This window comes from Arachis ipaensis, chromosome B1, assembly GCF_059453495.1.
Source record: "Arachis ipaensis isolate K30076 ecotype BB chromosome B1, ASM5945349v1, whole genome shotgun sequence".
Taxonomy (NCBI): Eukaryota; Viridiplantae; Streptophyta; class Magnoliopsida; order Fabales; family Fabaceae; genus Arachis; species Arachis ipaensis.
Window position 1 is genome coordinate 151,447,351 of NC_142436.1, and position 21,750 is coordinate 151,469,100.

Sequence of the window (21,750 nt, forward strand, 5' to 3'; positions counted from 1 at the left end):
AAGGAGGGTTTCTAACACTGGAAGAAGCAAAGGAATCCTTCAGGGAATATGAAGCTCTCCATCCAGAGCAAACCCTAAAAAGAGCAGATAAAGCTCCAATTCAAACCCAGAGAACAGGAATAATCAGAAACATTCCTACAAGGGCTGAAATCAAGGAAAAGAAAAGGGTCTGTAGATCAAATCTCAGAGAAACCCTTAACATAGTCCTGAATTGGACTGAAGAAAAAAGGACAATTTTGGGATATTATCCTATTGCCAAAGAACAGCTAACAAAGCTGGTTATATTTCCAGATGCTTTCCCATCTGACACCTATCAGTTTTTTCAGTATGGATTAATTGATACAATCTTAATTTTTAATGATCTAAAAATTATTAGTGAGTTTCCTGCAGGATTCGTTGATGCAGTAAAGAGATTTAAAAATATGATTGACAATGTAAATCCAAGGGATATATCCCTAAAATTTACAAACAGTCAACCTATTTTTAATGAAGAAGAAGAATGCTTGGTTCCAGCACACCAAGTAATATTCATGTCCGTCTTCCCAGGAAATTTTCAACCAATTGATCAGATTCAAGATTTAACAATTTACAGTCATGAAGGAAGGCTAGCCAGCACATTAGCAAGGGTCTTTGAAAGAACTCAAAAAATAACGAAGAAATCTCACACAAGAATTAATTATAAAAGTAGAAATACTCTGCTTGTGTCCAGTAAAAGAAATGAAATTGAAGAAAGAGAGATGAGACTCTTGGTGGAATTTGAATCAGCATTCTACAACTTATCTGGACTTTTAGAAAAGCTCCCTGAAAGGATAAAGAGGAATCTCTGCTATTTGATAAAAGACAAAGAAGACCACAAGTGCCAGCTATGTGCCTTAGAGATATCTGAAGAAAGCAATAATGAAACGGAATCAACTCACATGATGAAGGAAGAAGACAATGCATCTGACGGTCACATGATAAAAGAAGAGGACAGCGCATCTGAAGCATCTCTCAACATTATTGCATAGTGACGTAAGCACTTAGGTCATAGAGCACCAACAATGTAGTTGGTGAAAGAGAACAAACAATGACGTAAGCAATGACGTCATAAGAAGGGTAAGGATGAGAATTGTCCATCAAACCCAACTACTATAAATAGGTTGCTTAGGCAATTGTAAAGGCATCAGACAATAGGAAGCAGGAGGCTAAGAGTACTCATATGCTAGGAGAGCAAGGAGGAAGCTGCCGAGGCGATTCTATAGTCTGAGGAAGAATCCCCTTAGGGAAAAATAGTTCTAAACTCCCTTCTGGAGTTAGTATCTACAATCTCCCCTCTGGAGATAAAAACCCCTTATGTAAAATATATTGAATAAAGGAAGTTTTTCTCCAGAAAGGTACATCTTCATTCTAGTCTTTCAATTATGAATTATTTACAAAGTTTAGAATTAACAGAAGAATATGATTATTATAGATTAACTGCTTTATTAGATAATGAAAAGCAGGCTGTTCTAAAAACAGAATTAAATCTCAAATCAAATGAAAATTTTAATAAACAAAATCTTTTAAAAGAAGTTTTTAATAGAAAAAATATAATATACTATGGAAAAATTCAACTTGAAGCTCCTATAAAGATAAAATCTGCCAATGGAGAACTTGAAATAGCTTTGATAAATAATGAATAATTAAGTAAACAGATTGAGAAAATTAAGGATCAACAAAAAAGATCTAAAATTGGATGGATTCATATTAGTACTATACAAGTCTTAATCAAATCTACATATATGAAAAGAATTAATTCACCAATAAGTTTAGCAATCTGTGACAAAATAATTACTGATAACCCGATAGATCAAATAATTGGACTTGTTCATGGAAATTTGGCAAACGTAAATGTTAAATTTAATGCCCATCTTGGATATGCTATACCTTTATCAACTGAAAATCTTGGAAGATCTATAAGTTTGGCTTATAAATTTCATAGAAAGAATCTAATGGAACAAGATGATGAACCATTTTCAATAACATATGCAATAAATTATGCTTTAACAAATAGCCATCATAGTATAATATTTAAAAACAGAGAAAGAATTTATGTCGATGAACTATTTCAGAAAATTGTAAAAACAGAAATACCAAAATATAAAGCTATTGAAAACTCAGTTCTATTATTAAAAGAACCATCAGAAAAATTGGTTTCATCAAATTTTCAAATAAGAAAATCTAAAATTAATAGCCCTTTAAGTTTATCTAAGTTAAAGATTAAAGAAGAAAATTCTGAAATAAAAGAATTAACAAAAAAGGTCGAAAAATAAATGAAACCCTAAATACTAAATTATGACAATAAATAAAGAATAAATATATGTAACTTATCAAGATAAGAAACAAGAGCTCTTTGAAAGAGAAAATCGTTTGAATTATTTGCAGTTTTCTGAAATAAATCAAAGAGCATTTGAAGCTCTAAAAATAATCTATGACAAGTTAAAAAGAGAAGTTGAAGAGCTAGAAAAATTAATAGAATCTCTAGAAAATAGTGATGAAGCGATGATAGAGTTTGCAGAAATTCTAAAATAAATAATGAAGCATACAAAAATTGAAAGACCAGAAAATAAAATAAAAAGAAAAAGAGCGAAAAAATTAAAAAAGTAAAATAAAAGAGTATAAAAGGGAATTAAATAATCTTCAGATCGAAATTGATGACCTTATAATAAAAAGGATAGAAATAAGAATAAATATAAACAAGTTGGAGTTAAACTTAAAAAATTTATAAATGCCTGGAAAACCATATTATGACTTAAAAGAATTAAAGCTGTTGAAAGAAAAAATGGAGAATGAGGTTGAAAAATTAAAAAGATATTTAGAAACAACAGAAAGTGTAGAAATAAAAAGAAGTTTTTGAAGATTTGAGAAATTATATTAAAGAAAAAGACAAACAGATAAAAGATTTTATATACAATAATCCTTGCAAAAAAGAATATTATAAACTAAAACAAGATTAAAAAAAAAAAACTATACAAATGAAATCAGAATTATAAATACTAGTAGAAATGGTCAACATTTTTTATGAATTTGCAAATTATAAACTTATTCGAAGTAAAATATGAAGAGTAAAATTGGTATCAGAGCCAAGTTAACGATTAAGAGTAATACTTTCTCTTTAAGCAACACTTTTAGTGATACGCTTTTAAACCAAATAAAAACAAAAATCTGTAAATCTGTACCAAAATACATCTGTACACTAGATGGATCCTAAAAAAGAGTTTTGTTGACAAATTATTAAAAAGTTATAAATAAAAATTTCAAAAAGACTTGCAATTAAATAAAATACTTTTTACTTTAAATCCCTTATAGATTTTTTTTTTCTTTGAAAAAACACGTGGATGATATTACTATTTTTTTTTAATATAGTACTAATAAAGAGTGTATTATTGGATCTAGAGAAGATAAGCGTTGGTCCCAAAATAGAGAGAGATTCCATTTGAGTTTTAAATTTGGATATGATAGTGTTATTTAACCTTATCGGTCGGTGGGGATGTCATAATAATTTATAAGCTCAATGCTACGAATCTGATGCGTCTAATGTGGGAGCTGATTTGGATGTGCAATCTTTGGTTTCCCTCTTCAAACTTTTACAACCGATCTTGTTTTATTTTAATTTTCCCCTCCATATGTTAATACTTAATAAAAATTATTTTATATACATTAAAAATTAATTACTAAACTAAGTGTTTTTGTGCAATAGTATTACGAAAATATAATTTTTTTAAAATTATGTTAATTTTATCATGACATCATAGATTATAATAAAAAAGATTTATAGAATAAAATTATTTTTATAAAAGGTTATAGGGACAAAAGTCTCTATTGACTAACAAAATCAGGATCTCCGAAAATTAAAAAAATTAAATAATAAATTTTTTAGTTGTTTTTATGTAAAGAGTTTAATTTTTTACTAATATTAATTTTAATATTGATTATCTAAAATTTAAAATAATTAAATGTATATATTTTTATATTTAATTAGGTGTTAGGTTTGTTACACATATAAAATAATTAATTTTCATATTTATTATTTAAAAATATTTCTCTCTCTTTCTATATATAGTTAGATATTATTATTAAAAAATTTATATTGATAATTATAAAATTAATTTTAAATTATTTTTTTTAAATAATTAAATCTTGATTCTAATTATTAATCACAATATTAATATTCTCTTCCGATTATCTAAATATTTGAAGGAAGAGATGTAAAAGTATAAAATAAAAAGATGAATAATAAAAATTTGAAATTAAATAAGAAAAATAAAAAATATATATATAATAATATTTTTTATGTGAATAATATTATAAAATTATTTTTTAATTATATTTAATTATTAATTTAATGTATTTATTATAATTTTATAAATTTATTTAAATTATATTATTTTATTAATTTTATTTTTTGTAAAATATAAAGATAGAGAGATAGAGAATGAGAGAGAAAAGAGAGAGAAAGATAAGGACACAAAAACAACTGAAAAATAAAAAACAGCATTAAAAACAACACACTCTGGAGGACAGGCTTATTGGCGTTTAAACGCCAGTAAGAATACTAGAATGGGCGTTTAACGCCCAGCCTGGCAGCATTTAACGTCAGAAATGGGCAGTAGAGTGGCGTTTAACGCCAGAAAAGGTAGCTGGATTGGCGTTTAACGCCATGAAAGGTAGCAGAGCTGGCGTTAAACGCCAGATTTGGCACAGAATGGGCATTTGAACGCCAGAATGGTGCAGGGACTCAGATTCCTTGACACCTTAGGATCTGTGGACCCCACAGGATCCCCACCTACTCCATCCCTTCTTCTCTCCTCTTCACACCTTTCCATAACACTCTTCCCCATACACCCTTGACCAATCACCTCAATACCTCTTCCCCAAACACCCGTCACCTATCAAATCCTACCCTCTTCCCGACAACCTCTTCACCACTCACATCCATCCATCATTAAACCCCACTACCTCACCATTCAAATTCAAACAATTTCCCTCTCAAACCCACCCACACATGGCCGAATACCCTCTCTCCTTTACACTATAAATATCCCTCTTTACCACCTTCCATTTCACACAACATACACACTATTACCCTCCTTGGTCGTAACTTTCACTACCCTCCATCTCCTCCATTTCTTCCTCTTCTACTCCCTTCTTTATTCTTTTGCTCGAGGACGAGCAAACATTCTAAGTTTGGTGTGGGAAAAGCTAAAACTTTTTGTTTTTCTATAACTGCTAATGACACCAAAGGCCAGAGAAACCTCTAGAAAGAGGAAAGGGAAGACAATTGCTTCCACCTCCGAGTCATGGGAGATGGAGAGATTCATCTCAAAGGTCCATCAAGACCACTTCTATGAAGTTGTGGCCAAGAAAAAGGTGTTCCTCGAGGCCCCTTCAAACTCAAAAAGAGTGAATATCCGGAGATCCGACATGAAGTTCGAAGAAGAGGCTGGAAAATTCTCACCAACCACATTCAACAAGTCAGGATCTTAATGGTTCAAGAGTTCTATGCTAACGCATGGATCACTAAGAACCATGACCAAAGTGTGAACCCGAACCCAAAGAATTGGCTCACAATGGTTTGGGGGAACTACTTGGATTTTAGTCCGGAAAATGTGAGGTTAGCATTCAACTTGCCAATGATGCAAGGAGATCCTCACCCTTTCACTAGAAGGGTCAACTTTGATCAAAGGTTGGACCAAGTCCTTATGGACATTTGTGTGGAAGACGCTCAACGGAAGAGAGACTCAAGAGGCAAGCCGGTTCAACTAAGAAGGCTTGACCTCAGACCCGTGGCTAGGGGATGGTTGGAGTTCATCCAACGCTCAATCATTCCTACTAGCAACCGGTCTGAAGTTACTATAGACCGGGCTATCATGATCCATAGTATCATGAATGGAGAGGAAGTAGAAGTTCATGAGATTATATCCCTAGAACTTTACAAGGTGGCGGACAAGTCCTCTACTTTGGCAAGGTTAGCCTTTCCTCATCTCATTTGTCACCTCTGCAATTCAGCTGGAATTGTCATAGAGGAAGACACCCTCATTGAAAAGGACAAGCCCATCACTAAGAAAAGGATGGAACAAACAAGAGAGCCCATTCATGGACCTCAATAAGAGCATGAGGAAATTCCTCATCATGAAATCCCTGAGATGCCTCAAGGGATGCACTTTCCTCACAAAACTATTGGGAGCAAATCAACACCTCCTTAGGAGAATTGAGTTCCAACATGGGACAACTAAGGGTGGAGCACCAAGAGCATTCCATCCTCCTCCATGAAATTAGAGAAGACCAAAGAGCCATGAGGGAGGAGCAACAAGGGTAAGGAAGTGACATTGAGCAGGTAAAGCACTCCATAAGATCTTCAAGAGGAAGAACTAGCCGCCATCACTAAGGTGGACCCGTTCTTTAATTTTCTTGTTCTTTATTTTTCTGTTTTTCGTTCCCTATGCTTTATGTTTTATTTATGTTTGTGTCTTATTACATGATCATTAGTGTCTAAGTATCTATGCCTTAAAGCTATGAATGTTCTATGAATCCATCACCTTTCTTAAATGAAAAAATATTTTAATTGCAAAAGAACAAGAAGTGCATGGTTTTCGAATTTTATCTTGAAGTTAGCTTAATTATTTTGATGTGGTGGCAATACTTTTTGTTTTCTTAATGAATGCTTGAACATTGCATATTTTTGATATTGTTGTTTATGAATGTTAAAATTGTTGGCTCTTGAAAGAATAATGAAAAAGGAGAAATGTTATTGATAATATGAAAAATCATAAAATTGATTCTTGAAGCAAGAAAAAGCAGTGAAAAGCTTGCAGAAAAAAAAGAAGAAGCAAGCAGAAAAAGCTAATAGCCCTTTAAACCAAAAGGCAAGGGTAAAATAAAAAAGGATCCAAGGTTTTGAGCATTAATGGATAGGAGGGCCCAAAGGAATAAAATTCTGGCCTAAGCGACCTAAACCAAGCTGTCACAAACCATGTGTTTGTGGTGTGAAGTGAGAGAGAGAATTTGTTAATTTTTGAGGAAAATATTTTATTTTGATTGTAATGAAAGAATTTTTTATGACATATTTTAGTTTGTCAAATTGGTAATATAAAATTTAAATTATAAGTTATATATAGAGTGAAAAGTGAAAATAGTAGAGGAAAAATAGAGAAAATGAGAGAGATAGATAAGGCGATGGAGAAAGAGAGTTTATTAATTTTGGAGAAAAATATTTTATTTTAATTTTAATAAGAGAGTGTCATGTGACACACTTTGGTTATTAAATTAGTAATATAATATAATATAGTTATATTTTAATTTAGTAATAATTAAAAGTTTTATGTTATATATTTTAATTGTTAAATTCGTAATTAGTCATTGATAATAATATATATGAAAGATAGAGTGGATAATTAGATAAAAAATGAGAGAGATAAAAAAAAGATAAGAGAAAAAAGAAGAGGAAACTCTTTAATTTATAAAAAAAATTTAATTTTAATTGTAATAAAAAAATAACTTACAGTGTATTTTAATTATAAAATTAATAATATATAATAGATTAATTATTATAAATTTGTATATTTATACATATAAATAAATAATTAAATTTATTTATAATAATTTAATAACAAAATTTATAAAATATTAAATACTTAATTCTTAGTCGATCGCCGATTAATAATTGATTTTTTATTTACATGTAATTGCTGCTTAATTAATAGCAGCAGCCAGCAAGTACTTATATTATATCACATTGATACAAACGTACAAAAAGATTTATCTATCTCTCATATATTTTAAACAATACATTATTAATTTATTATATTGGTATCATCACTTTAATTAATTAAGATAAAGGTAGGCATGATGTATTGGATTCCTTTATCCGAAGCAGTGTGCTCCATTGTCCTTAAGCAATCATCGAAAAGGAAAGTAGGTTTAGCTTTAACCTAAGCATGCTTAAGCCAAAAAGCCACAATCTAATTTCAATTGCTCCTTTAATCAACCCCTTTGGCAAAAGAATCTTAACTGATTAAACAACAACTGATCCCAAAAACAGGTCAAGTCACAAAGTGACCACTAGATCCTCAACACACCTTTTATTTATTTATTGAATAATTGGCATTTAATTTGAATGAGATATCATATAAAAATAACCAAAATTTTTATTTTGTTTTGGGTTAAGTATGATTTTGGTTTTTAAGGTATAGGTCGAAATTTTTTTTGTCTCAAACATTTTTTACATACAAAATCGTTCTTAAAGTTTAAAACCAAGTTTTAAAATTATAATTTTTATTTAAATATTAAAAATTTGGACCAAATTACTCATAACAAAAAAATTATAAAATTAAAAAGAGTAAAGTATCGTTTTTATCCCCAATGTTTGGGGTAAGTCCTTGTCCCTAACGTTTAAATCGTTCTATTTGTATCCTTAACATTTATAAAAGTAATTCAATGTTATCCTACTATCAATTATACTAACAAATCAGATTATATTTTTCAATTATTCTCACTTGGATGTATTCATTTTCAATTAGGTCTTATTTGGATGTGTTCGATTTTAATATTATACTCACTATTTGTGTTTAGATTCAATTATGTCCCTAGAAAAGTGAATTATGTAAATGTTGTAGGAATTAGTTTCAACATTTGATGAGCTATTTTTCGAAGTAAATCATCGATTCTATCCCAAACATTTGTATTTTAACTTCAAGAAAGGATTTTTAAAACTTAAACTAAAGCGCTCATGATGTGTAATTGACGGCATGATAATATTGAATCTCTTTTACAAACGTTAGGGATAAAAATAGGACGATTTAAACGTTAGGGACACAAATAAGATTTATCCCAAAGGTTGAGGACAAAAATGATAATTTACTCAATTAAAAAAATAAAAAGTAAAAGAAAGATAGTGTTTTGAAGGGGAAAGGAAAGAAAAAAGAAAAAGATGTCTATGATCCACCTCTGCTTCTGCTTCCACTCTCGCTACTTTTATACGATTTTGGTCTCTAAAATAAGATAAAGACAATTTTAAAATCAAGTTAAATTTTTAAAACGATTTTATATCCAAAAAAATATTAAAGACAAAAAAAAATTTCTATCTATATTTTAATAACCAAAATCATACTTTACCTTTTTTTTTTTTTTTCACTTCGCATTCTAACTTGATATATCTTGTTAAAACATAAATACACCCATCACATATTCACATTAATCAATCTCATATATTATTGTACACAAGATGGAATATTGGTACTACTACTAGTAGTAGAGTACTAAGAAGATATTGTATGGTTGGGTGAGTGACAAGTGTCACTAAAAGAATTGTTGGACCCCATAAGAGGCACAACCATTATTCTTGTCATTCCAAATAAATCTTATCAACAAGCCTTTTGCAAACATACATGTGATTGAGTGAGGATGTGACTTTCTTATGAATCCATGGATCATGACACCACTTAAATGTGCCAACCATTTGTTCATCAAACATTGAAACTAAAGCAACACATTCCAAGGCACCAATCACATTTCAAGTAATTTTCTTTTATTTTAATATACGGTTGGACCCATCTTGATCGTGAAGATGAAAAATAAAAAACAAGTGCCTGTGTTGCTGATAAGATCCAATTGTACATTTATTTATTATCATGGTCATGGGACTGTTATCAGATCGATAGTGTGCATCTTTTAATTAAGTTATATTTATTTTCAGGGTAACCCATAAATAGATTCTGATTTTTTATCTCAAAAATAAATAAATTATTAATTAATTAAAAATTAAAAATATTTTTAATTTTTTAAAATATAAAATATTTAATTTTTTTAAAGATCAATTTAATTTTATATATTTTAGTATTTTTAATTAATTAATAATTTATATGTATTCGTCTCTTTAAATTAAAAAATTAGGATTTATTTATTTATTTATTTTTTTATTTTTTGAAAAACATTTTCGCCCATTAGAAGACGGAGGTTCCAAATAATTAATAAGAGTATGAGACAGACAAAGTCCATTAATTGAGATTTAAGTTATTTACGGAAACATGACATGACCTGAAGTAGTTTAAAAAATATTAACTAATACAGATAGAAGCCAAGAAAATCAAACAAGACAAAAATATAGAAATTAATTATTGAATAATACTATATATTAAAATTTTTTGTTAACTAAATTTAATTAAATTGGTCTAATATAATAAAAATTAGTTATAATTAATATTATTTTAAATTTTATTTTTTAATTTAATTATATTTGGTTCATAACAAAATTTGGATGTGTAGCACTATTTTTAATTATTAGGGGCAAAGATGAGAATAGGTTAATTAATGTGACAATGTATACACATTACATATATATAATATAAAGTATCAACCACTAGCTCCTTGGATTTATTATGAGAAAAGAATATGTTTTAGGTTTCATTAATGGTTATTTGATAAGTAAAGGGAGTGTCGGTACTACTATATATATATGTACTGTATTTCACTATTTAACAGGACTACTATTCAAGTGTAGAGAGTGAATTATTAGAAACAAGATGAAGAATCAATATATTTTGTACACTTATTTTATTATTAAATACGGTGTAAGATCAAATTTTAAGTAAATTTTATGGTGGTGTTATATGATCAAATTATTTTAATAATTAAATTTAATTAAATTAATTTAATAGTTTATTGATATAATAAAAGTTAATTAAAAAAAGATTTATTTAAATTTGGTTATAAAAATAATTTATTTTTAATATTTTTATAAATTTTAAATTTTTTAATTAACGCTAAAAAATACGGATTTAATTTTGATACACTTTATAAAATATTTTATACAGTTATTTTATTATCGTTCTTTTAGATAATTATTTATATAATCACTGTTTGGTGAATACGCGTTCATATGAAATTGATAGTTGAAAATCGTTAAATGATAATTGATTTAAAGTGGAAACTCAGGTGCAGTTGACTTCATGTGAAGTTAATATTTGAGAGTCATTAAATGATTTGACTGATTTGACTAAATTTTTATCTAACGACGTGAAGTCGACTTCACCTAAGTTTTTACCTTTATTTAAACTTATCAAATTATCTAATGATTTTCAAATATCAACTTCACATAGAGACAAATGCGCGCGAGCTTTCAACTAATGAAAGTAAATTGAAAAGGCATAGTAGGATTGAGTGCGGAAGGGTGGGTCTACTTTGTTACGGCTTGTGCCTTTGAAAGGGTACAACGCGTGCCTTGAGTGACCCAAATTTTGAAGAAACTACTGCAAGTTGAAGTTGAAGCATATGTATGAGCCATTCATTCATTCATATATATTATATAAAGAAAAATGGCAGCACGCACAAGCTGGGGTTAATATATACATACATTTGTGCGGTGTAAAATGGTGATTTATGTGTAGGCCATTAGGTAGGTAGTTCAATGAGAACATATTGAATAAGATGAGTTATGTGTAGGAATAATGTTGAGCATTAAACTTTGGTGTTTCGCACGCACATGTATGTAGGATCTTACAATTTGAATTATTTGTGGTTATAAATAGTGAGAGAGAATAAACCGTGACAGATGAGAGAACAAATTAAAACTCCGTTTACAACCGAAGTTGGAGGATATATTAATTTCTATCTTTAATTTTGATTTTGACAACTTTTCATCTCCACCACACCACCCACCAAGATATTTTAGTTTTGGATTTCACCCTCATAATATTATTTAGCCTGCACGTAACAATGTTTTTATACGAAGATGATAGTTAAAAATCGTTAACTAGATTAACATGTTTGATTAAACTTTTTACTTATCTATATTTTAAGGGTGAAAACTCAGGTGAAGTCGACTTTATGTGAAATTAATATCTAAGAGTCGTCAGATAAAAATTTAGTCAAATCAGTCAAACCATCTAACAGCTTTCAGTATCAACTTCACGTGAAGTCGACTGCAACTGAGTTTCCACCATATTTTAATTATGATTTTCTAGATATTTTGTTACTGTATTATATGAATAATATATTATTATGCAGCATAATTCTGAGTGCATGTGTATACACACAATCTATAAGGTTGGAATGAGTCACTATCACAGCTTGAAATCCTAGCAAAGTTCCATGGCTGGCAAGGGAAATTCACATGGAATCCAAATAATAACAACATACACCTAAAATTGGCATTCTGATGAAATCTTCTCCAACACCAACATACAGATAAGTTGATATTTTATTGTTGTTGTGCATGTACGGAAAGAATAATATAAATGTAATCAAATTGTAAAAACAAATGTGTAGTGAAGAAGCAAGCACTAATTTTGATTGGTGATATATGATGCATTATATGATGAATGATGATGATGATTATAAGAAGCTAAGGAGTTTGTCTGGAATATCTTGTTCATTGCACTGCACTCCCATGCCCTACCATACATTGGCTCATGCTTAGGACTGTCACTTGTTTTTATTATACAACCCTTTCTTTCTGTGGTCCCCTTTCCTTTCTATCCTTTCAATTCAATTCATTTCCCACATTACACTGATTGATGAACCACAATATTCAATCAACTAAAGTAAATGTTACAACTACACTAATATTATTATATTATTATCATTCATACATATTCTATTATATCATCACACACACCTCTCTCTCTCTCTCTCTCTCTCTCTCTCTCTCTCTCAATATCACTCTTACTCAAACTTATACAGACACATTACTCTACTACTCCATTTTAGTTTTTTTTTTTTTTTTGAATCTTGCTTAGCTTCCTCTTCTCATCACAGCCTGTCATAACCTAAATTATTGTTACATTTTTAAATCTGAGCTTGTTTTGTTTCATAGTGAAGGGTTGAATGAATGTTTATTCTTGATTGGTTATTACATGTGCTTATAGAGAGATATAGATAGATAGATAGATAGATAGAGAGATAGACAGATAGATAGAAAGAGATTTCTTAGCTTGTTGTCTATGAGCTATACTACTTTTTGATCTCTCCTTTGTCTCAAACAAGATTCAAGGATAGTAATTATGACAGAATATACTGTTTCAACTACTCTTAAGGCTGATTCATGGCTTAAAATGCTGGCATGAAGGAGGAAGATGTTCAATGACCTTCTTCATCAGAGAAAGCTGCAATTTTGCTACTTCTTATTACAGGTATACATAGTCCATAATACAAATATATATGGCTTTTCATTGTTTTTTAGTTAAGGCATATGAGTTATGATATGATATATATCCTAATGAGAACAGTTTCTGATCTTTTATTTTTCTTCATAGTAGTCCATAACATATATATATGGCTTGAAAGAAGATTCTGCAGTTTGATTTAATGCTCCTTATGTTTTTCATATATGGTAGTTTTATTTGATAAGGAAATGACAATTATCAATTGTCAAACATCCATCCACAGTGACACATAAAAAATTTCAAGAGTAACATAAAAGGAAATAAAAGTTGACTTGCTTGCACATGTATTCTTGACATGTAAACTCCCCAGTGTCTTTGTGTGTGTGATAGATGTTGTGATCCTCAAATCTTGTTGAATCCTTAAGTCCCTATTTTAGCATTACCAGATGTAAAGTTCAGTTGTCTTTAGAGTAGCTCAAAAGAGCATAGTAGCTTTTGTAAAAGAAAACCATGGTGAAGTGATCACTTTTCTGAGGCATAGATAGGCATATAGAAAACAGTAGAATATACAAATTTATTTAAAGACAGATATATAAACAAACAGAATGTCTCTTCTTAAGACAGATTTTTTTCGTCTCTTTTATCAGTGTTTTTATAATTTATGTTTTGAGACATTTACCAAACGGAGCCTCTAAAGATGTAATGGTGCTTCCATCACACAATCACAGACCCCCACTTTAATTGTTCTCACTGTTGCCTACATCTAATGTGTTCATATTCATGCTGCTTTAGTGTCCCGGCAATGTATGATTACACACTTTGAACATTTTAAATGCAAATTCTTTTGGTCCCCCTTTTTCTCTCTCTCTCTCTCTCTCTCTCTCTCTCTCTCTCTCTCTATATATATATATATATATATATATATATATATATATATATATATATACACTCCTACTTTTGGTTAGTAAAGTGGAAGGCCCTGTTTTGACAAGTTATCTCATGAAAAAAAAGATAGAATCTGCTCCTTTTATATGGTATGCATCTCTGCACCAAAAAGGGAAGTGGCAGAATCTATGTTTCATGATAATGTCAGCATATATGAAGTATACTATGGCTGATCATACTGCAATTTGATTGGGGTAATTTAGCCCTCAACAATTCCTATATAAAACATGAGTTTACAGTTTTCCAATTGTTATGTTGAAGTATGGTAAAAGCAGCATTGAACAAAGTTTAAAATGAACTTACTTCATGTTTCTTTTCAGGCATGGGAACCAAAGTTGAATATTCAGTAAATCTTCTAGCAACATCATTAGACAGCAACAAGTTGAGAGTGGGTGGAGTGGATGTCTGGGAGCATTATCAGAACAAAGTGCTGACCAATTATAACCTTCTCATCAAGACTATAATCAGTTCCAAAGTGCAAGATCCAATAATGGATAGGATGCTTGAAAGAAACAACATTGAATACATCAAAAGGACAATGCAGATGCATGAGGCCATCTTCAAACAGCAGGTATGTATATATATATATACTCAAAAATACATGTGATGTGATTATTGAACTACTCATCTTAACAAATATTACATCACATGAAATCCATAGGGTCAAAAGTCTTATATATCTATAGCCATATGAGAAAATTGTCATGATCAACATTTTTTATGAAACTTCTTAATCTATGTGCACTTATGTATGTGTACCTTATGCATATCTACTTCAAATATTGTTACATCTGTATTGTATCATATTCAGTACTCATATTACACTTCCATTTGTTGTCTTAGAAAGGACATGATGATCATTGATCAGCAAGAGAATATGGATTTTGCAGGTAAGAGAACTGCACAGGCTGTACAGTGTGCAAAAGATGCTGATGGATGAGCTCAGAAAGGAAATAAGACAACAGAAACTTCTGACTCCATTATTAAATGGCATAGATGAAAGGCATCCTCATTTCATTGAACAAAAACAACATCTAGTGGCACAAGCCTCATATGGACTAGATTTCCATGTTCATCAAAATTTGATGAGAGAGGAAGCTGCAGGCTCAAGTAGAGGTTTTGATCTTGAAAGGCCTGCTTGTGAGGAAGAAGTATTTATGGGAGGTGAGGCAGGTCCTAGCAACTATGGTGGTTGTGATAATGAAGAAATGGAAGTGGATTTGACACTAAGTATAGGAGGTAGTAGTAGTAGTAGTAGCCATGTTAAGAAACATGATCATGTGGCTCATTTAGCATGCTCACAAGACTCATCACCAAATGGGAAAAGTAGAATAGTAGAAGAATGCAATGACCCCACCACTCCTCTGAGCAGTACCACTGTGACATTTACACAAACACAAGGAAGGAATAAGGGACCACATTGGCTTTCTCAAGGCTTAAATTAAAGATTCAATACCAGTTTCATATATATATATATATATATAACTCATCATCATTTGTTTGTATCATGTTTAACTCTACATGGACCACAACAAATTTGTGTGGTTCATTCATTCAGATATTCCTAGCAGATAATTAATTAGTTTCTACTTTATTCCAATAAAATGGATAGTTTATACTTTATAAAACACCTACCCCCTTCTCTGTGAATATAGATCGCTAGTTACTAATTATTATTGTTTTAACCTAATGCACTTGTAAAGATGACCATGAACTAAAACACTAATTGAAAATAGCTACTAACCAAAGAAGATCAACTTGTTTTGAGCATCTTACTCTTCAAAACTTTGTCAAGAGTAAAAACTCAATTTGGTCCTTATCCAATTTTACCAAGAATAAGGCATTTTTTATGCCAAAAAAGATATTTTGATCTTCAACAAAAATTAATTTTATAAAAATTTTAGAGAAAAATCCAAAACAGTACCTCACAATTACTTTAAAAGACAACGAGGTCCTTGACAAAAAAAAAACTCAATTCGGTCCCTAACAATTACCTCGAAAGGACAACAAGATCCCTGTACCAAAAAAAGGTCAACGTTGTTTTTTGTTTGGCACATAGGCTAATCAATCAAAAAAAAAAAAAATCAGAGGTCGAATTGGGTATTTTTTTTTCTGAAAGACTCATTGTCCTTTCGAGCTAATTGTGAGGGCCGGATAGGATATTTACTCAAAATTTTATTTGTAATTTTCGTAAAAAGATTGAGGGTTGAGCTGTTCTTTTTCTTTTTTGACAAAGACGCCTTGTCTTTCATGAAAATAGATAATGGTTGAGTTGGGTCTTTACTTCTCATTTAATGTGTGTCGAGAGCTGACTACAAAATTGAAAGGCCCAACAATATGCTGTAAATCTTGTTGAACCGACTATCTTGGGTTAACAAAATCCAATTGGGTCCACGAATTTGAGTTTTGAGAGTGAAGCGTTATTTTTTGGAAGATTCCTACTCTTTTTATGTGATCTCTATAAATTGAGTTAAATTTATCATATTTTTAGTAATAAAAATTAGATTAGATGCCAATGGTTTTATTTAAATAAAAAGTTATAAATATAGAATAGCTTCGTTTAAGGAATGATGATGATGCCATGACAGCATTTATTAATGGAAAAAGGAATCATCATATAAATAGTTACATACAAAATCAAAAAGGGAAGTATTACTAGATTTGATTTGTTTAGTTGGGCCTGGTGCAATCAATCCTAATTTCACCTTGATTACCAGTTAAGACACCAACCCTACCCAACTTAGTGATGGCACTAATAAAGGCATTGTTAAATGCTACTTCATTTGATGCAAACAAGTTGACCGTTGACTTAGTCCTTGGATCTGTGAAGAGCACCTGATCAGAGGTGAAGAGACCCTTTCCTTGCTGCAAGTTCTTGAAGTATTGGTTGTCAAATTTTTGGGGTGTGACTGGGTCCATGTTTATGGCAATTCTTGGATCAACTTTCAGTGGACACATTTGTCTAAGCTGGAATGCATATTGTAGATTCAATGATGGGTCAATTCTATTTCTTGGGCTGAAATTGTATATCCTATTTGAGAACTTCCCACAGTGAGAGAATCCAATTGTATGTGCTCCTGATATTCTCAAAAAAATCACATTTTAATCATACATTATACATATAATATAATGATGTCAAAGATAATTGATATATTTTTAAAAAATTAATAATCTATAAAGCACGGACACTTCGCTGAGTTGCGGTGTCTGCGCATTTTGGACACGACATTCACTGACATACGCCTGTGTCCAAACCGTGTCTTAATAAAAAATAAATTTTTTTCACCGGACACGTTTGGACACACCTAAATACCATTACGTGTCAGCGTGTCCAATCTTATTCTTAACATATATTTTTGAAATAAATTTAGATATAGTATATATTTATTATTTATTAAAACAAAAAATATTTTAAATACTTGATATGATTAAAATAAAATATTAAAAATAATTAAAAAATTAATTTATATTTTAGTATTCAATAAAATATCAAAATACCATTATGATTTATCTAAAAAATACTTTATATTTTATATGTATGCGTGTCCTATGTCTTGTAAGATTTTAAAATTTGTGTGTCAACGTGTCCCGTGTCGTGTCCCGTGTCGATGTCAGTATCTGTGTATCATAATTAATAATAGAGAAAATTACACTCCCCTCCCCTGCGAGATGTTAAAATGACACTCTCCTCCCCTCTATTTATAAAATGTACATTTTCCTCCCTTATAACTTTTAAAAAACCTCCTCTTTAATCCATTTTAAATTTTTTGTGTTAACTAATGTTAACTTTATCTATTTTTCAAAAAAAAATATTTTTTACAAAAATACCCTTTAACAAAGTTTTTTTATTATTAAATTTTACTTACCAAAATACCATTTAATAAATTATTTTTTATTAATTAAATTATATTTTTATCAAAATAATTTTTAAAAAATTTAATAATTAAATTATTTTTTTCTAAAATATCCTTCAATAATTTTTTAATTATTAAATTATTATTTTACCAAAATTTTTGTTAATAATTTTTTTATATTTTACTATTAATTTTTCGATATCAATGTATATTATTTTAACATTAAATAAAAAATCTTACCATTATTAATATGTATAACAATTAATATATATTGATATTGAAAAATAATCTTACTAAAATTTTTTTTTATATTAAAATAATATATATTGACATCAAAAAATTAATAGTAAAATATAAAAAAAATTGTTAACAAAAATTTTAGTAAAATTATAATTTAATAATTAAAAAATTATTGAAGAGTATCTTAAAAAAATAATTTAATTATTAATTTTTTTAAAAAATATTTTGATAAAAATAGAATTTAATTAATAAAAAATAATTTATTAAAGGGTATTTTGGTAAGAAAAATTTAATGACAAAAAAATAAAACTTTTTCTAAAGAGTATTTTTATAAAAAATATTTTTTTTTTAAAAAATGGATAAAGTTAACATTAGTTAACTCAAAAAATTTAAAATAGATTAAAGAGGAAGTTTTTTAAAAGTTATAAGGGAGGGGAATGTACATTTTATAAATAGAGGAGAGGAGAGTGTCATTTTAGCATCTCGCAGGAGAGGGGAGTGGAATTTTCCCTTAATAATATATAAAAGTACATATTTAGCCTTTTATAAAGATTATTCTGCTATGAACAGAATAAAACACATATATTTATACATAAAACATAACTGATTTGGTGCCCGATTTATGTCGAAACTCGAAACGAACAGTGTTAGAAAAAATGACGTACCTGACAATGCAACCAAATCAGTCTGAGAGAGGCCATTAGAGGTAAAGAAGGAAGTGAGCTGATCCAAATTGTTTTCAGGATGAGGAAGATGGCGTTGAACACTGGCTATGGTAGAGATTCTTCCATCACGCCTTCCCAATTCCACATTGTAAAATGGACCCCCTGCCAGGTTGACAACATCCCTAGTAGCAAGTGCAAGAATGTCAGCACAAGAGACTTTGTTACGGCACTGAGGGTTGCTATCAACTGCAGCCTTGGCTTTAACCACTGTGTCAAATCCATCACCAGCTAGTGATATATCATCTGGATGGTCTTTCTCTGCTTTGTTATTTGGAGATTGTATCAAAACCGATGCATCACAACCCTGTATGTATGTCCATTAACAAATATAATGTATATATATAAGTATTAAAGATATAATTATTCATGTTGTTTAATTTTAGACGAGTGGTTTCATGACAGTAAGTAGACTTTATTTGTATATATATTTTGCATACCCTGACAAGGCAATCATGGAAGAAGAGTCTAAGGGTGGCCGGAGCAGTAACAAAGGTTTGCTGGAACTTATTCGCGACGGCGGAGCGGACCAACTGCTCAACATTGGGGCATGTTTGGCTGTAGAAGTTACGGCTCAGTGGTTGAGCTGAGCTTCTGGTAACTGCTGCCACAAGGAGCAATGACAACAATACAATTATTCTATTACAACCTCCCATCACTCTCTTATGTTTTTGTTTTGGTTCTTATGTGTTCTGATGTGTGTATCTATGTTGTTTCCACCCTTGTTATATGCACTTATATATAGTTGCTAAACACATTTGACAGTTACAAAAGATATTGCTATATCTTATATTTCGAAATGTGTACAATGAAGGTTTAGGGATGTCCGATTTAGTATTAGAGATATAACCATTAGTGTTATCTTTTCTCATCAACTGAAATTTTTGGGATGAGTGATATCATGACATGGTATTAGAGCTCTAAATCCAAAAGGTCAAGAGTTCGATTTTTGGTGAACCCCAAAATTAGCTTAAGTTTTTGGGATGAGATGTTTATTATCCCTACCTAGATGGTAGATGATTATTATGTATAGTACGAATGATGTTTATTTTTTAATTCTTTCGAAATTTAAGTGCAGTTAATAACTTCATGTAAAATTGATGGCAGAATCGTTAAATGATTTGATAAATTTGACTAAATTATCATCTAACGACTCTCAAATATCAACTTTATATAAAATTAATTATACCTAACTTTTCACATTCTCTTTTTCTTTAAGACTGTATTTACTCTTATTTTATATTAATAATAATAAGTTAAATTTATACCATTTAGTTAATTCTTTATCATTATTGTATAAGATGTGGAATTCAAACACATTACGTGTGGAATTATTCAAGCTTTGTCTAATGATGATTAAGACATATGTATGTGGGTATGCTCCCTATAGTTAACATGATATATTAGTGACAAATTTGAGAGGGAGATAGATAAGATAATAATTAATTGGAGAATGATTGATGAATGATGAGAATAAGAACAAATGTGTGTTACTGTGTGACAGTCTGGCCCGTGATACAAGTATATATGGATATTGGCTATATCTATATGAGGAAAATAAAGGATGATTGGAGCGACATTAACGCCAATAAGCCAATATAAATAATGTCTATGTGGTCTATAATAAGTTGCGTGAAGCATCTAAACAACTTTGTGAATAATAGTTTGATGCCAGAGAGTTTACTATACTATATATGCATATGAATTATGAATAATAAATAGTATTGATAGAAAATGAGAATATATAAGAGATGGTAGGTATGCACGAACATGCACAAGCATGTTCAGATAACGAAACGAACTTTAGTTTCATGATGAGCTGACCAAGAAAAAATGTTATTTAAATTATGAATTATGTACATATTAAAATCAAGGAGTCATTCATATAAAAATAATTAAAACATTTTAAAAAAAATATTTTTTAATAATTAAAATTTAACATATATAATCGATTAAATTATATTATTTTTATCAAAATTAGACTAGACAAATTGATTATTTGACTAAAAAATTGATAAATCAATTGATCTAAATTAATATTTTTTTATAAAAACAATTACAATACTCCTGTTATAGAAATGACTTAAAAATACTTCTATTAAGAATATTTTAGTCATTTTTTATAATAACAGTATTATAGTCATTTTCTATTAAAAAAATAATAATATTAATTTAGATCAGTTCAAGATTTAGTTTATCGATTTTTGGTCAAATCAATTTATTTAGTCTAATTTTGATAAAAATAACACAATTTGATCGATTATATAGGTTGAATTTTAATTATTAAAAAACGTCTATATTTTAAAGACGTTTTAAACGTCTTTATCCGAGTGATTTCCTAAAATCAATCATTGCATATCAAAATATATATTTAATACTTTACAAAAAAAATTATTATTCTATTATATTTAATTATGCTAATAATAAAAAAATAATAACATCAATATATATAATATATAAATATAATAATTAATTTAGTGATACATATAGTATTTTTGGTAAAATATAGTTACTAATGGCTTAGTTGTAAAGAGTTTGAAATTTTGAATGGCAATTCGTGTACACTAACGTCGTTGTTTTCAATACTTATTATTATTATTATTATTATTATTATTATTATTATTATTATTATTATTATTATTATTATTATTATTATTATTATACTAACTATCAACCTTTTTGTTACATAATTTACATAAAGTATAAACAATCATGCGCATCCATATCCCTTTTAATATTATGGGTTAATTAATTGACAGCATGAGCGCAGACAATCAGATAAACTACATATACGTGATGGCAAAATAATTACTTTTTCTAAAAAAAAAAAAGGTTTTAAGATTTTATTATAACAATTAAACTATTAAAGTG

General features: G+C 29.3%; 2 protein-coding genes across 2 annotated transcripts; one reads left to right on the plus strand and one right to left on the minus strand.

Moving 5' to 3' along the window:
- The first annotated feature begins 12,211 nt into the window (after window positions 1-12,211).
- Window positions 12,212-15,691, plus strand: LOC107642600 (ras guanine nucleotide exchange factor Q-like protein). Its single transcript, XM_016346000.3, has 3 exons — window positions 12,212-13,145; window positions 14,384-14,634; window positions 14,954-15,691. Exons 2-3 carry the CDS (start codon window positions 14,386-14,388, stop codon window positions 15,506-15,508), a joined length of 804 nt encoding a protein of 267 aa, XP_016201486.1. The 5' UTR covers window positions 12,212-13,145; window positions 14,384-14,385; the 3' UTR covers window positions 15,509-15,691.
- A 931-nt stretch (window positions 15,692-16,622) lies between these two features.
- LOC107642613 (Peroxidase superfamily protein) lies at window positions 16,623-19,642 on the minus strand. The gene is made up of 3 exons (XM_016346022.3): window positions 19,320-19,642; window positions 18,823-19,186; window positions 16,623-17,140 (listed from the first exon to the last, which is right to left on the minus strand). The coding sequence occupies exons 1-3, from the start codon at window positions 19,533-19,535 to the stop codon at window positions 16,734-16,736; spliced, it is 987 nt and encodes a 328-aa protein (XP_016201508.1). The 5' UTR covers window positions 19,536-19,642; the 3' UTR covers window positions 16,623-16,733.
- Window positions 19,643-21,750: the final 2,108 nt, after the last annotated feature.

Bases quoted from the DNA above. Each gene is read 5' to 3' on its own strand.
- LOC107642613 (XM_016346022.3), bottom strand. From the start codon at position 19,535: ATGGGAGGTTGTAATAGAATAATTGTATTGTTGTCATTGCTCCTTGTG. The intron at 19,187-19,319 runs GTATGCAAAATA...ACATACATACAG, and splicing joins TCCATGATTGCCTTGTCAGG to GGTTGTGATGCATCGGTTTT. The intron at 17,141-18,822 runs GTACGTCATTTT...TGAGAATATCAG, and splicing joins TGATTTGGTTGCATTGTCAG to GAGCACATACAATTGGATTC.
- LOC107642600 (XM_016346000.3), top strand. From the start codon at position 14,386: ATGGGAACCAAAGTTGAATATTCAGTAAATCTTCTAGCAACATCATTA. The intron at 14,635-14,953 runs GTATGTATATAT...TGGATTTTGCAG, and splicing joins AGGCCATCTTCAAACAGCAG to GTAAGAGAACTGCACAGGCT.